This window comes from Scyliorhinus torazame, chromosome 5 (genome assembly GCF_047496885.1).
Source record: "Scyliorhinus torazame isolate Kashiwa2021f chromosome 5, sScyTor2.1, whole genome shotgun sequence".
In the NCBI taxonomy this organism is placed as follows: Eukaryota; Metazoa; Chordata; class Chondrichthyes; order Carcharhiniformes; family Scyliorhinidae; genus Scyliorhinus; species Scyliorhinus torazame.
The window spans coordinates 153,139,159-153,155,685 of NC_092711.1; the positions used below are offsets into that span (position 1 = coordinate 153,139,159).

The 16,527-nt window shown below is 46.6% G+C and overlaps 1 protein-coding gene across 2 annotated transcripts; it reads right to left on the reverse strand.

Moving 5' to 3' along the window:
• Nucleotides 1-2,078: 2,078 nt before the first annotated feature.
• Nucleotides 2,079-16,172, reverse strand: LOC140420114 (uncharacterized). Of its 2 annotated transcripts, XR_011946192.1 has the most exons (3): nt 16,081-16,172; nt 11,729-13,668; nt 2,079-3,881 (listed from the first exon to the last, which is right to left on the reverse strand). XR_011946192.1 is itself a non-coding variant. In XM_072504130.1 (2 exons), exon 2 carries the CDS (start codon nt 13,320-13,322, stop codon nt 12,396-12,398), a length of 927 nt encoding a protein of 308 aa, XP_072360231.1. In that variant the 5' UTR covers nt 13,323-13,668; nt 16,081-16,172; the 3' UTR covers nt 9,781-12,395. The 2 variants fall into 2 exon arrangements, 1 of the variants encoding a protein (XP_072360231.1); XM_072504130.1 differs by lacking the exon at nt 2,079-3,881 and having other exon boundaries at nt 9,781-13,668.
• Nucleotides 16,173-16,527: the final 355 nt, after the last annotated feature.

Genomic DNA, 16,527 nt, shown 5'->3' on the forward strand with positions numbered 1-16,527 from the left:
GTTTTGGAACAGACTGACCTAAACATGGGTTACTTACTTTCAAACCTATCTCTTAAATCCGAGCGGTTGGAATTTTATTTAAATCAGAGTTTCACATAAGATGAAGTTTAGTTTCCTATCCAAACTAATTGTAAACATTTTTTTTAGAACTAAACACAATAAAAAACCTCTTATTAGCATCTCAAATGGAACAGTAAATTCATTTGTTACATTTTTAACTATAACTGTTGCTAACTCGCCAGGACAAGGGAGGGGAGAATATATGACTGTAATGTTTAGGGCAGCCTCCCCCTTGGTAATCGCAGGAGGAGCTGTACTTGTCCTTATCTACTTGCTCTGAAAGGCCTTGGTTTAAAGTTTGCAAAAATGCTTTTTCACAGACGGAGTTTTCCTTTGAGACACAAGCCTGTATTTCATTTCCAGCTGTCCAGCTGAATTGTTTCATTTTGTCGCTCAGTTTCCTGTGTCTTCAGGCAGGTAAAGTGACACCATTGCTATTCCTCAGCAAATTTGTGTTCCTTCAGGATTAGTCTTACCCTGTGGGTTTACTAAATGTCTCCTTTTCCTTCAATTCTCAGTATCTATTGGTTCTGGCCACAGGGAGATGAGGCTCAGTATCCTCGGCCCAAGGGCGATTGGTGATTGTGTTTTATCCACTGGGGCGGCCCCACCCTATCTGCCCAACTGTGTTGCTGCAAACTGCAGCCACCGGCTGGACTGGATTGTCTCATTCCTTTGTCTAATTATTCACTAAATATAGGCTGCTCAGAATTATTACCCCTTTTGTTCTCTATCCTTCTGACCCATCCGCCAGCTTTCCTGTCCCCCAGCCGTAAGGTGTGGGTCCCAACCATCTTTCTGCATTAACTGAGATTGATGTTCCGCTGTGAACCCTGTGATGGAGCTCACGGCTCCTCAATCAGAACCCGGGACATTCTCTTTCTTTTTGTATTCGGCAATATTTATTTATTTATTTTCTGATGCGATGGAGAAAGAAATCTAACAAATAGACAAAGGGAAAGAAAATGCAGTGAACTATGCGGCTTCAACTAGACACTCGAGTGAGCATTGGCCCACTTGCATGGCTTCAACAACCTGTGCAGCTTCAACCAGATGCTCGAGTGAGCGTTGGCCCATCTCCGCGGCTTCGAATCCGTCAGTCACGTTAGCGTGGCTTCAACCAAAATGGTCCGCCTGCGTTCATTCCCTGGTGCGCGGTTTCAGATAGACACTTGAATGAGTGTCAGTCACGCCTGTGCAGCTTTGTCAATGTTGGTCACAGCCAGACATAGTGTTAGAGCTAGGAGGGCCAGGCATGTCGAGGATCACCGAGGGTACTGGGCGCAGGGGTGGGGGGGGGGGGGCACCACGCCACCAGGAGTGAGATAACGTACAGCACAATAAATACCTCTTTGCACAAACATTATGATGCCTCTGTCTCTTTCTTCTGCAATGCGGGCTGACCCCTGGTCCCTTTGCCCATCTCTCCAGGCACCCCCCCCCCCCCCCCCCCCACTACCTGACGTGGCACCCACCCACCCTCTGGCCGTGGACATGTCCCTGAGGCTCTGTCCCATCCCCTGGGTGTGCGGATGCTGCGTGTAGGCTCTTGTCCCCCGCAGTGTTCAGGCATCAAAGTTTAATTGCAATGCTAGGCAATGACTCCCACATGCTACAAGGCCTGCCCACCCACAGGAATCCTCTTGGCATCTGTGAAGGGCTCACTTTAAGGGCTTACGATTGCCAATTCCCTATCAGCAACAGCCTTCAGCCACACAGCCAGAGGCCTCAGCAGTCGGTGGGGTTTACGGGTGGCTGTTGGGGCAGATGGGCAGGGACAAGGGTTGCCCCCGGAACTGGAACACATGATCCAGGGGTTGGCATGGTGGTGCCCGAGTGGTTGCCACCCCCAAGGCCTCCCCCCACCCCACCCCATGGCAACCCACCCCTGCGGAAGGTCCCCCCCCCCCCCCACCCCACCCCATGGCAACCCACCCCTGCGGAAGGTCCCCCCCCCCCCCCCCACCCCATGGCAACCCACCCCTGCGGAAGGTCCCCCCCCCCCCCCCCCCCCCGAGTACTGGGGCAGCATGCCCAGTGCCCCCGGGCTCTTTGCCTGTGAGCAAAGATGGCTACTCACCTCCTCGGCTCACCTCAGGAGTTCTTCTGACTGGTTCAAGCTTTACAAAAGAAATACTAATCGCCGCCAGTGTGAGCGCTTGCTGGGGAGGCCGCTGAATGACGGAAGGCCATTGGATCTGGGGTAGCTCTTGTTAATTGTATGGAAATGGGGCTGAAGAGGTGATAATTGGTTTCTCACCTCGCTACGGCGAGATCCTGATTTCACCAAGGGTAACGGGCCGGTTGCATCGCAAACTGTTTGGCGCCTGGCGCGGATCTCGTTTTTGGCATTTCCCGCAATTCAGCGGCCTCGTTACTCTCAAAATTCAGTCCTGGATGTAATTGAAGCAGAAACAATAACAGCACAATCCAATTCCTGTAATCACTTGTGAACTTGTTGGTGTCTCAGCAGGTGCGATGAATCATGGGTTCCCTTCCCACACTGAGAGCAGGTGAACGGCCTCTCTCCAGTGTGAACTCGCTGGTGTGACTTCAGGCTGGATAACTGAGTGAATGCCTTCCTACATTGAGAGCAGGTGAAAGGTTTCTCCCCAGTGTGAACTCGCTGGTGTATCCGCAGGTGGGATGAATCTCTGAATCCCTTCCCACACTGGGAGCAGGTTAACGGTTTCTCCCTGGTGTGCACTCGCTGATGTGTCCGCAAGGTAGATGAATCACTGAATCCCTTCTCACACACCATGCATATGAATGGCCTCCCTCCAGTGTGGACTCGCTGGTGTCTCCGCAGGCTGGAATACTGAGTGAATCCCTTCCCACATTGAGAGCAGGTGAACGGCCTCTCTCCAGTGTGAACCCGCTGATGTTTCTTCAGGCTGGATAACTCAGTGAATCCCTTCCCACACTGAGAGCAGGTGAATGGCCTCTCTCCAGTGTGAACTCGCTGATGTTTCTTCAGGCTGGATAACTCAGTGAATCCCTTCCCACACTGGGAGCAGGGGAATGGCCTCTCCCTGGTGTGAACCCGCTGATGTGACTGCAGGTTAGATAACTGAGTGAATCTCTTTCCACATTGAGAGCAGGTGAACGGCCTCTCCCCAGAGTGAACTCACTGGTGTTTCTTCAGGCTGGAGAACTGAGCGAATCCCTTCTCACACTGAGAGCAGGTGAACGGCCTCTCCCCAGTGTGGCTGCGTCGATGAATCTCCAGCTGAGATGGGATTGTGTATCCATTCCCACAATCCCCACATTTCCATGGTTTCTCCATGTTTTGGGTCTCCTCGTGTCTCCACAGGTCAGACAGACAATTAGTTGAAGCCTTGACCACACACAAACTGGTGAAGGGCTGGTTTAGCTCAGTAGCTAGACAGCTGGTTTGTGATGCAGAACAAGGCCAGCAGCGCGGGTTCAATTCCCGTACCAGCTTACCCGATCAGGCGCCAGAATGTGGCGACGAGGGGCTTTTCACAGTAACTTCATACTTGTGACAATAAAAGATTATTATTAACACGTGTATGGTCTCTCCCCGCTGTGAATGGTGTGATGTATTTTTCAGGCAGTGTAACAGGTTAAAGCTCTTTCCACAGTCAGTGTTCTGGAACACTCTCACTCGGGTGTGTGTGTCTCGGTGCTTTTCCATTCACATTGATGTTTAAAATCTTTTGAAGCCAACAGATCGGGCAAACATTTCTCCTTCTAGATTCAAAGGCCGATGATACTCAGATCCCAAGGTATCGACTGACTCTGTAAGACCGAGACGTGACAATTGAGATTTCTGTCTGTAATTCCTCCTCTTGTAATATCTGTAAAAGGAGTTTACAAAAGTCAACACTCAGTACAGGATAGAAATTCAGAACAGAGAATTCTAGTTTCTATGGAACATTCCTTCCTCTCATTCCCCAATACCTCATCTCCAATACCTATTCCCCAGACCTAGTCTCCAGGGAGTGGACTCGGAGGGATGGAGTTTCGGAGCTGTGAGTACAAAAAAGGCCTCAAGGGAACTCAATACAGTTCCAAAAACAAGTAGCAGGATGGTCTGGACTGGTCAAATATACCGGTTATAAAGTTTACAGGAGGGACAGAGAATATGGCAGAGGGGGTGGAGTAGCCTTACTGATTAGAAATACTATCACCTCAATGGTGAGGATTGGATTTGTTAATTGTCACGTGTACCGGGATACAGTGAAAAGTATTGTTCTGCGTACAGTTCAGACAGATCATTCCATACATGAGAACAATACATAGGGCAAACATCAATACACAAGGCGCCTTCTCCTCCTCCAAAATAGCCCCGTAAACCACCAATACTACCCCTTCCCCAGTTCCCCTGTCGCCCCGGCTCTACTGGGAAGCTCTATCTCCTTTCTGGCAAAGTCTCGAACCTGCATATATCTAAATATTTCCCCTTGCTCCAGCCCATACTTCGCTCCCAGCTCCTTCAATCCCGCAAAACGACCCCCAAGAAATACGTCTTTTAGTGTCCTAATTCCTTTTCAATCCCATCTCCGAAAATTTCCAATCCCACTTCCCTGGCTCAAATGGGGCAGCACGGTAGCATTGTGGATAGCACAATTGCTTCACAGCTCCAGGGTCCCAGGTTCGATTCCGGCTTGGGTCACTGTCTGTGCGGAGTCTGCACATCCTCCCAGTGTGTGCGTGGGTTTCCTCCGGGTGCTCCGGTTTCCTCCCACAGTCCAAAGATGTGCAGGTTAGGTGGATTGTCCATGATAAATTGCCCTTAGTGTCCAAAATTGCCCTTAGGGTTGGGTGGGGTTACTGGGTTATGGGGATAGGGTGGAGGTGTGGACCTTGGGTAGGGTGCTCTTCCCAAGAGCCGGTGCAGACTCGATGGGCCGAATGGCCTCCTTCTGCACTGTAAATTCTATGATAATCTATGGTTATCCTCTCCTTAAGGAGAAAGTCGGCATAGCTTTATTACAGGAAACTCATCTGGATGATGAGCACTTTAAATTGAGGCGGGATTGGGTGGGGCAGGTTTTTTCATCTCCTTTTCATCAAGTAGCAGGGATGTGGCAATCCTTATTAATAAAAATATCCATTTTAAGGTTGAAACCTGCACCAAGGACAAAGGAGGTCGATATGTGATCATTAGAGGTTTGGTGCATGGAGATGTTGTTTCAATAATGGATGTTTATGGCTCCCCGAATTGCTCCCGGAGTTCATTACTAAGGCCTTTGTGGATTTTGCAGTTAACTTCAACTAACTCTTTTGTGGTTGGTGATTTCAACTGTCCCTTAAATCCGCTGGTAGATAAGCTCCTGGTTACCAGGACCCCCCAACCCCCTTCCACCCCCCCCCCCCCCCCCCCCACCCCGCAAGCCAGGGCATTGGCCTTTACTTGTGAGGAGGTGGGTTATGTGGATGTTTGGAGAACTTTGCACCCGAGGGGAGGAGATTTTACCTTCTTTCCAGCTCCACATCAATGTCATACTAGAATCAACAACATTTTAATATCAAGGACGATCCTACACCTGGTGTCCTCTTGCACCGTCGTGACCATCGGTTGTGGACCATCCCACTGTTTCTCTGGAATTCTACTCGAGGGTTCACCCCCAGGTCGAGAATGTGGAGGTTTGTTGCCTCTCTGATAAGAGATACTTAATTTACTAAGCATTGTAAAAACGAGTTTGAGTTTTTCCTTTGGATTAACACGACCCCTGGTATTCCCCCCTCCATTTTATGGGAGACATGTAAATTTTATGCTCGGATGCTGAAGAACCAGCAATGTCTGGGGGTTTGTTTCACGAAGGCCGAGCAGAATTATAAGGAGATTTTGAATAAGCTATTGCTGAAGGAGGTTAATGCGGCAAGAGTGGCTTTGGACTCCCTATTGATGCAGCAGGTCGAGAAAGGTTTGCGAGGCAGACATTGTACGAGTTTTGGAATAAACCGAACAAATACTTGACCTGTTTGACAAAGAAAAAGGCCGACATTGGAACAATTCCCTCTGTGCGACTTGGGGGAGGGAAAAGGGTTGTGAGGACAGAGGAGATAAACAGGGATTTGGGGAATTCTGTGCAGGATTATAAAGTCTGTTCTAAAAATAAATTACATTTATTTGAGCGGCACAGTGGTATAGTAGTTAGCACTGTTGCCTCACAGCACCAGGGACCCATGTTCAATTCTGGCCTTGGTTACTGTCTGTGTGTGGTTTGTACATTCTCCCCGTGTCTGTGTGGGTTTCCTCCGAGTGCTCTGGTTGCCTCCCAGTCCTAAGATGTATGGGTTAGGGTGATTGGCCCTGATAAATTGCCCCCCCCCCTCCGTGTCCAGAGATGTGCAAGTTAGGTTATGGGGTTACGGGTGAGTGGATATGGGTGGAGTGCTCTTTGGAAGAGTCGGTGCTGACTCAATGGGCTGAATGGCCTCCTTTTGCACTCAAGGGATTCTGTATCTATTTCTATACCAACTTTCATGAACACAATCTCCTAAAGCTTTTTACAGCCTTTGAAGTACTTTTGAAGTGTAGTCACTGTTGTAATGTCCTCCCCTAATAGGCGCCGGAATGTGGCGACTAGGGGCTTTTCACAGCAACTTCATTGAAGCCTATTGTGACAATAAGCGATTATATTATTATAATGTCGGAAATTCTGGGTATGCCTCATTGATAATATTTTGTTTTAAAAATCAATCACTCGTCCATCTTCACTGTTATGAGTAACAAGATTAAGGAAACCATGTTAAACTCTAAAACATGACTGGACCTTTATTTTAAAAATTCATTCTGTTCCAAACCAAAGCTGAGTGAGGCAAAATTGTTTCCAGTAACAAATTGTTCCAGAATTTTGTAAAGTTACAGAAGATCATATATTGCCAATGTCTGGCTCAAGTCGAAGACTCAATGTTCAATCCAATCTCGGTTAGTAAGAAAGAAAGGTATTGTCTTTCACAAAACTGTCATTTTCAACTAGTGAATATTGTATTAACCAAATATATTAATTAAAGATTACTGTATTAATTAGCTACCAGTCAGTAACAGATGACTGATTAAGTAATGAGCATTAATTGAGTTCCAATTAAATAATCAATAATGAATCAGTAGTTACAGTAAGAGACTGAGTTTTATTTGCTGTAAAAATGTAAAAGCTTAATTGCTGTGCTTGTAAAGAATATGCAATGAGGATAAATGTACTGGCAAGAGAGACCTTCAAACTCTGATTAGCCTCAACATTTGAAACTGTTTGAATAAGGGAATGTATAGAATTAGATAAAGGGGTCGTATGAAACAGTTCTATTGTATTCCTGTCTGAGATAATGAAAGGTGGTGTCAGTAATTGAGGATCCAAATAAATTGATCCAGTGACCAAATTGACCAATTGTCATAGAACATAGAATATACAGTGCAGAAGGAGGCCATTCGGCCCATCGAGTCTGCACCGACCCACTTAAGTCCTCACTTCCACCCTAACCCCGTAACCCAATAACCCTTCCTAACCTTTTTTTTGGACACGAAGGGCAATTTATCATGGCCAATCCACCTAACCTGCACGACTTTGGACTGTGGGAGGAAACCGGAGCACCCGGAGGAAACCCACGCAGACACGGGGAGAACGTGCAGACTCCGCACAGACAGTGACCCAGCGGGAAATCGAACCTGGGACCCTGGCGCTGTGAAGCCACAGTGCTATCCACTTGTGCTACCGTGCTGCCCCACATGTTACAACATGCTCATGTTACAACAGGCCCAACTCTGACGTGAAGTAATGGTCACTTTGGGGATAAAAGCAGAGGTTCTGAAGGTCTTCCTTGCTGCCAAGTACTGAAGATTCTTGAGGCTGAGTTCCAAGGAAATTACTGTCAAAGGAGCCAGAGAGGGTTTCGCTTCTACAGACTGATCACCCGCATGAAGTTGTAAAAGTCAATGTCTGAAAGTTTCTTTGAATAAACTTTTTAAATTTAACATCAAGAGAATTCTGCCTTTGCCTTAATTGCCTTGTCTGAACCAAAGTGAATTTATTAAATGGTAAGTTGGGGGTGGCTGAAATCAATAAAGTTCCAAATAACAAGTTCAGAAAACACTGGTGCAGCACAGTAGCATTGTGGATAGCACAATTGCTTCACAGCTCCAGGGTCCCAGGTTCGATTGCGGCTTGGGTCACTGTCTGTGCGGAGTCTGCACATCCTCCCCGTGTGTGCGTGGGTTTCCTCCGGGTGCTCCGGTTTCCTCCCACAGTCCAAAGATGTGCAGGTTAGGTGGATTGGCCATGATAAATTGCCCTTAGTGTCCAAAATTGCCCTTAGTGTTGGGTGGGGTTACTGGGTTATGGGGATAGGGTGGAGGTGTTGACCTTGGGTAGGGTGCTCTTTCCAAGCGCCGGTGCAGACTCGATGGGCTGAATGGCCTCCTCCTGCACTGTAAATTCTATGATAATCTATGATAAATAAATCTTCAATTTAAAAACTTGCATTTCTATAGCACCTTTCACAACCACAGGACGTCCCAAAGTGCTTTACAGCCAATGGAGTACTTTTGAAGTGTAGTCACTGTTACAATGTAGGAAAAGTAGCAGCCAATTTACACACAAGATCCCACACAGCAATGTGATAATGAGCAGATGATCTGTTTTTAGTGATGTTGATTGAGGGATAAATATTGACCAGGACACCGGGGATAACACCCCTGTTCTTCTTCAAAATAGTGGCTGTGGGAACTTTTACACCCACCTGAGAGGGGCAGACAGGACCTCAGTTTCACATCTTATTTGAAAGAAGGCTGTTCTGACAGTGCAGCACTCCCTCAGTGCTGGGACGAGGAATGTTGGATGTGATTTTTGTCCTCAAGTCCTTGGACTGGGTTTTGAATCCACAACCTTCTGACTCAGAGGTGAGAGAGCTGCCCACTGAGCCACGGCTGACACTCGAGACAATACAAAGTTAGAAATGGAAAGTTACCCTTTAAAACCCCCCACCCTTTGTCTCCAGTGCCTAAATCTAATAATAAACACCCCAATATAAATAACATGGATTTGACTGACAAATGTTTAAGTGTTGGTTTAGAGCCACAAGTTCTGACTTCCCATTTGAGCCTCGGGCACCTTTCTGTCTCTATTGCTCATGTCAATGACAGCCAGGCAATAGAGCTGAGGCTGAATTTAGCTGAGAATAACGGGGCCTGTGCGCAGTTGGGAAAATGCCATGGACGTCGCACTAATAGAGAGACAGGAAAGTGCTGGAGGACTGACTGGGAAATGGGCCTCCAACCAATTGTTATATCGGTCACTCGGAGCTAAAGAGAAACCTGTCTCTGTAAATACATATACAGGGAAGAGGCTGCAATGAAATCTGTCCCTTTTAACCTGCACAAAAGCAGGAGGCTCAGATTCACAGCTTGCGGGAGGAGACCATTCAGCCCACCGGGTCCCCGCTATCTCTTTGAGAGGACTCTCCCATTCCTCCAAATACTCTGCTCTTTCCCCAGAACCCTGCAGATTCTTCCCTTACAAGTATTTACCATTTGGAAAGATCCAACTGAATCTGCTTTCAGACATGTCAGAACAACTCACTGTGTCAATAAATAAAATAAAATCTCATTCCCCCCTCTGGCTCCTTTGCCAATTACCTCAGAGGGACTCACTTTCTGTTAAAGAGCCTGTCAACCCCTCTCACCCACTTTCCCTGAACGACATCAATCTAATTATGAAAAATCAAATGTTGTTATGATAAATGTTTATTAATGAAGCATAACATGGTTAAAAAAAACAGAAAATGACTTGAGGATCAAAGACAACCAGAGTAAAAGGATATTCACAATGTTCTGGACCCAAATTGTTTATCTTTAATTCATCTGTAGCCTGTTCCCTGCCCTCTTTGTGGAACATCTCCGCTCAGTCCACAAGCATGACCCTGACCCTCCGCTTGCTGCCAGAAGAATTCACCACCTTGCTCTCAGGCTCACATTTCTGTCCTCGGCCTGCTGCAATGTTCCGGAGAAGCCCAACACAAGCTGGACGAACAGCCCCTCATCTTCCCATGAGGCACTTTACAGCCTTCTGGACTCAACATTGAATTCAACAACTTCACACCCTGAACTCTCTCCTCCATTTTGATTTGTTTTTTTACTGAGTGCCAGTCTGCATCTTGTTTACATGTTTTTTGCTTCCAGACAGAGCTGTCCTTTATTCTGCCATTAACGCTTACTCTGGACCAATGCTTTATTTCTTTTTTTAAATTTCTTTAGAGTCTTCAATTATTTTTTTCCAATTAAGGGGCAATTTAGCGTGGCCAATCCATCTACCTGCATATCTTTAGGTTGTGGAGCTGAAACCCACATAGACATGGGGCGAATGTGCAAACTCCACACGGACAGTGACCCGGGGCCAGGATCAAACCTGGGCCCTCAGCGCCGTGGGCAGCTGAACTAACCACTGTGTCACCGTTCCACCCCAATGCTTTGTTTCTTTACTGCAACCAGTACCTCTCCCTTTGCCTTTTGTAACAGGACATTTTTGTCTTTTAATCTCACCCACCCTCTAACCAATCCCTGACATTCCCTTTTGTTCTACCTGACCCTTTCTCACCAGCATCAAACCCAGCACATTTCTCCCTCTCTTTAGTTCTGAAGTAAGTTACATTGGACGTGAAACGTCAACTGTTTCTCTCCCCACAGATGCTGCCAGACCTGCTGCGTTTTTCCAGTTCTTTCTGAATTTATTTTCGATCTGTCTGTAGTTGGGGAAAAACACTATTTAGTGTCCAGGAGGATACAGGGTAAACCACTGAGGACTGAGATTAGGAGAAAGTTCTTCACCCAGAGAGCGGTGCGTCTGTGGAATTTGCTACCACAGGAAGCAGTTATGGCCAAAGCATTGTATGTTTTCAAGAAGGAGTTAGATAGAAATCTTGGGGTTGAAAGGATCAAAGGACACGGGGGGGAAAGCAGGAACAGGTTACTGAGTTGGATGATCAGCCATGATCAGAATGAATGGTAGAGAATGCTTGAAGGGCCGAATGGCCTCCTCCTGCTCCTATTTTCCATGTTTCCATTTCAGTAGAAAATTTCACTCCTGTTCCGATCCCAGTTGACGTTATAACGGAACAGGAAGATCCCATAATGGAACCCTGGCTCAAAAGACTTTAACTTTTTTAAATGAAACAGAGTCACGGGGCTACTGATTAGTTTTATCAATAAGAAAAAAATTAAACATAAAAATGGATTATAATACAATCCTCCTTTACACCTCCTTCCGCTTCACCAATACACACAAGTTTTAAGACTCACGTGGATGACAAAATACATTTGAAGCCCCAATGGTCTCATTGGCACAAAGTTAGTGTTTCCGGATTTCTCCTTAGAATCGCCCCAGATGATTGTCATATGAGAGTTTCCAAACTCCATTCCCAAAATACTTTTAAAAATATTCCCTTATAAGAATACCTTTACTTAGTGATCCACATTCCAAAATCCAGTCCAACTTTTCCAAGGGCCCTTTTGACTCCAATTTTTAGCAGGAAATCTGTGCCAGGATTGTGGACCAACCCATTTATGATTTCACTGCTTTCACTGACTTTCACTGTTACACAAATTCTGATATCCAACTAATACTTTACAAGTTGTTCATAGACGATATTAACACATTTTAACAGTGAGGATTTTTTTATGAAACGTTTGTCTTGTATTTTCACTAACCAATTCCTTCTCAGCTTTGTCTGGTGTCCCTGAACAGAATCCTGTTCTCTTTCCAGGTTTTCAGACCCAGCTATCCCTGAGTTTCCTCTGAATCTTCTTTCCTGCACATTACTCCAATATCCAGCTTTTCTTATAGCAAAGCTGAGAGAGTTGGTTTCTCTCTCCAGCTTCGAGCAGAGTTGGGAGCTGTTCCCTGCTCCGTGACCTGACTCCAACTGCCTGCAACTGCTGCTAGCTTTCAGCTATAAACTAAAGAACAAAAGAAAGCTGTTCGCCACCTTTCAGGGCCTCTCTAGTTGCTCAGCAACTATCTTTTCTTTATGCGGAGCTATCTAAACACAATTGTATCCTAGGATTGAAGCTAATCCCCACGTAGACCGCCTTTAACGTCTAACTACAGCTCCCTTCGAGGCACAAAACACCTACCGAAAACTAACTTTTTTCTAATGTTTATCCATACAAATATAAATCCCTTAAAACTACCTTTGGTTTCCAAATACTCCCAGTTTCAAAGAGCATCAGCCCACTGGAAGCAAAGTCATGAGAACGGCCAGTCCAGCAGAAATAAATCCTCCGACCCTCCCACTTCACCAAGTGTCAAAATGAACATGGTTCAGTCCTGGATGTGATTAACAGCAGCAATAACAGCAGAATCCAACCCCTGTCATCACTTGTGAACTTGCTGGTGTTTCAACAGATAGGATGACCGAGTGAATCCCTTCCCACAAACAGAGCAGATGAATGGTCTCTCCCCGGTGTGAGTGCGCTGATGTTCCATCAGTACCGAAGAGGTTTTGAAGCTGCTCCCACAGTCCGAGCATTTAAAGGGTCTCTCATTGGTGTGGGTGACATTGTGTCTCAACAGGTTGGGTAAATGAGCGAATCCCCTCCCACACCCAGTGCAGATGAATGGCCTCTCCCTGGTGTGAACTCGCTGGTGTCTTATCAGTTGGGTTGCAGAACTGAATCCCTTCCCACACTCAGAGCAGGTAAATGGTTTCTCCCCTGTGTGAACTTGCTGGTGTATCAGCAGATCGGGTGACTTAGTGAATCCCTTCCCACACTCAGAGCAGGTAAACGGTCTTTCCCCGGTGTGAATTTGCTGGTGTGTCCGTAGTGTGGATGACTTTCGAAACCTCTTTGTGCAGTAAGAGCAGCTGAACGGTCTCTCCGCAGTGTGAATGCCCTGGTGGGTCATCAGCTCCCGAGAGCTTTTGAAGCCACTCCCGCAGTCAGAGCATTTAAAGGGCCTTTCATTGGTGTGAGTGACATTGTGTCTCAGCAGGCTGGATAACTGAGTGAATCCCTTTCCACACATAGAGCAGATGAATGGCCTCTCACCGGTGTGAACTCGCCTGTGTGCCTGCAAGGTGGATAAATGAGTGAATCGGTGTCCACACATGGAGCAGGAGAAAGGCCTTTCCCTGGTGTGAACTCGCTGGTGTGTCTGCAGGGTGGATGACTGACTGAATCCCTTCCCACACACAGAGCAGGTGAATGGCCTCTCCCCAGTGTGAATGCGTCGGTGAGTTTCCAGCACAGATTGGGATCTGAATCTCTTCCCACAGTCCCCACATTTCCATGGCTTCTCCATGCTGCTGGTGTCCTTGTGTCTCTTAAAGTCTCGTCCCCACACAGAGCACAGATACGGTCTCTCCCCGCTGTGAATGATGCAATGTTTTTTCAGGCTGTGTAACTGGTTAAAAGTCAGTGCTTTGGAACATTCTTATTGAGTGTGTGTATCTCGGTGCATTTTCAGTCACACTGATGTTTAAAATCTGAATCTGACGGAACAGAAAAACATTTCTCCTTATAGATTCAAAGGCCGATGATATTCAGGTCCTGATGAATTGAGTGACTGTCAGATCTTGATGTGATGTTTGGTTTGATGTGATATTTGGTTTGAGATTTCTGTGTGTAAATCCTCATCTTCTAATATCCTGTTAAATGTGTTTACAAAGATCATCTCAGTGTCGGTACAGGACAGAAATTCAGAACAGACAATTCCAGTTTCTATGGAACATTCTTTCCTCTCTCATTCCCTCAAAGCTGTAAATCTCCACCCCACACACTCTGACTCCATTCTCACTCTGTTGTAACTAATATCCATACTCCCAATTCTCCTGAAGATGCTGAATCAGCTGATCAACAGATCCATGCACTTTGCAACCTGTCCTGGAAAAGGGAATCTCAAAATCTTTTGGCAGCTGCCAGAGATATTTGTCCATTTGACTGGACTACAGAATTTGGGTAATGTTTCTTGCAGTGCACAAGGAGACTATTCAGTCCATTGGGTCTGCACCGGCCCTTAGAAAAAGCACTCTACCTAGGCTCACTCCCTGCCATATCCCCGTAACCCTGAGCATTGATCATGGTCAATTTACCTAACCTGGACATCTTTAGACACTACGGGACAATTTAGCATGGCCAATCCATCTAACTGCACACCATTGGACTGTAGGAGGAAATTAGAGCACCCGGAAATTGGAGCCGGAATTGAACCTATGTCTCTGGTGCTGTGAGTAGCTGTGTAACTGTGCCGCTGAACTGTATTGCTTGATTAGAAATGGGGGGTGCGGGAAGAACTTTATTCAGAGGCAATTTTTCAGAACTTCTAATTTACTGCCTATGAGGTTGGTGGAAGCTGCGATGATTATTAATTTCAAAATGGAATAGCATGGGCCCATTTAGGAACTAAACTTGCAGGGGAACATGGATACAGACGGGTAATTGTACTGACTAGTTTGCTCAACAGATTCGGTATGGTTTCGAATTAATGAATGGACGCCTTCTGTGCTACAATCACTCTGACTGGAAAAATATGACATAGGTGCACAACTATATTACAAAACTAGAAATAATAACAAATATATTTTATTACTGAACCATCAATAATATATCTAATCTGTACCCTATAACAACAGTAGACATTTCTCTATCCGATATTAATTTACTGCCCCCTCAAATATCAGCCATCTCCTGGGGAAAGCAGCCCTTTAATTGTGAACATTAGGAAAGAGACCATCCTTTTAGTCAGACAAATAAATGTGTCAAGCTGAGAGAGCAAAGAATGTCAATGTCTTTAAGAGATAGAGAGAGGATGTGGGCTCCAATTTGTGGGAACCAACGGTTTGTGCCGGGGAGGTTGGATGGGGGGTTTCAGAGGTGGCAGAGAGCACAGATTGAGAGGCGGGGGGACCTGTTTATTGGTGGGAGCTTTTCTTGTTTGGAGGAGGAGTTTGAACTCCCAGGAGGGAATAGGTTTCATTATTTGCAGGTGAAGGACATCGTACCGGAGGCAGGTTCCTTTCCGCTTCTACCGACCCAGTGGATACAGGATAAGGCAGTTTCAAAAACGAGGATGGGGGAGGGGATGGTCTCAGAAATTTATAAAGAACTTATAGCGTGGGAGGGACGCCAGACAGGGGAAGTAAAGCGCAAGCGAGAAGAAGAGCTGGATAAGGAACTACAGGCGGGTCTTTGGGAGGATGCTCTGAGTAGAGTCAAAACGTCCTCATCATGTGCCAGGCTCAGCCTGATATAATTTAAGGTGGTCCACCGGGCACACACGACTGTTGCCTGGATGAGCAAGTTTTTGAAGGCGTGGTGGACAGGTGTGGGCGGTGTGCGGGAGGGCCAGCAAACCATGTCCACATGTTTGGGGCATGTCCGAAGCTTAGGGGATATTGGCGAGGATTTGCTGATGTCATGTCCATGGTTTTAAAGACAAGGATGGCACCGGGTGCAGAGGTGGCGATTTTTGGAGTGTCAGAAGACCTGGGAGTCAAGGGGACGAGAGAGGCTGACATTTTGGCCGTTGTCTCCTTGGTAGCCCAGAGACGGATCTTACTGGCACGGAGGGACTCGGAGTCCCCGAAATCGGGGGTATGGGTTAGTGACATAGGCTCAGGCTTGAGAAAGTCAAGTTCGCCCAAAGAGGATCAACGTTGGGGTTCATCCAGAGGTAGCAGCCGTTTATCGACTTCTTTGAGGAAAATTAAACTGTTCGCAGATATAATAAGGGGGGGAAGGGGGTAGAGGGAGGTAGTTTAGTTTCGGCAAGATCAGTGAGTGAAGGAGGAGGGTGAGCTGGGGAACTGTGTCTGTTGGCTGGGTACAGTTGTGGGGTGGGGGGGGGGGGTATTTACTGAGTTATGTTTATATTTGTAATTACTGTTATATAATCATAAATGCCTTCAGAAAATGATTTTTTTTTAAAAGAGAGAGAGACCTGGGCCAACCTTTCCAGAGTCTGCATCCTCCCTGGATTCACTTCAGTTGCTGCAAGTGACCAGTTCAAGGTCAGAATGAGAAAATAAATGGAAAGAAGGAGAAAAGAAAGTGTTACTCACAGAGGCCTCCTTCTGCACTGTCGGTTCTATGTTATGTTCTCGGTTGGAGACAGGAGGACGTTTCTGTCTTTGTTCTCACTCTTCATTCACACAAAACCCGCATTCTGATTGGCTAGAGGTGCAGAGTCCTTCCGGTGTAACCTCCTCGCATTGGTCCAAATCTGAGTATGACGGTCAGGAGGTGGGCACTCCAATGTACATGCGCAGTTTCTCCTCTCCCTTGGACATGCGCAGTCCTGGGCCGCCTGCCCGCGCGGCGGATAAAGCGATTTCCCCAGCGCGGGGGATTGTGGGAGCTGCGGCCGCCATTCTTCCTCCAGAGCCCAGTCTCCAAACTCCTGGAACTGGGATGAAAAGGGGGCAGGGCGCGGTGACCCAACTGACACAAAGTACGTGCGGATAGTCACTGGATTGGTTTGTGCCGTTCCTTGACAAAACAGTTTGTTA

Excerpts from the sequence above, each read along its gene's own strand:
- LOC140420114 (XM_072504130.1), bottom strand. The coding sequence starts at position 13,322 with ATGGAGAAGCCATGGAAATGTGGGGACTGTGGGAAGAGATTCAGATCC.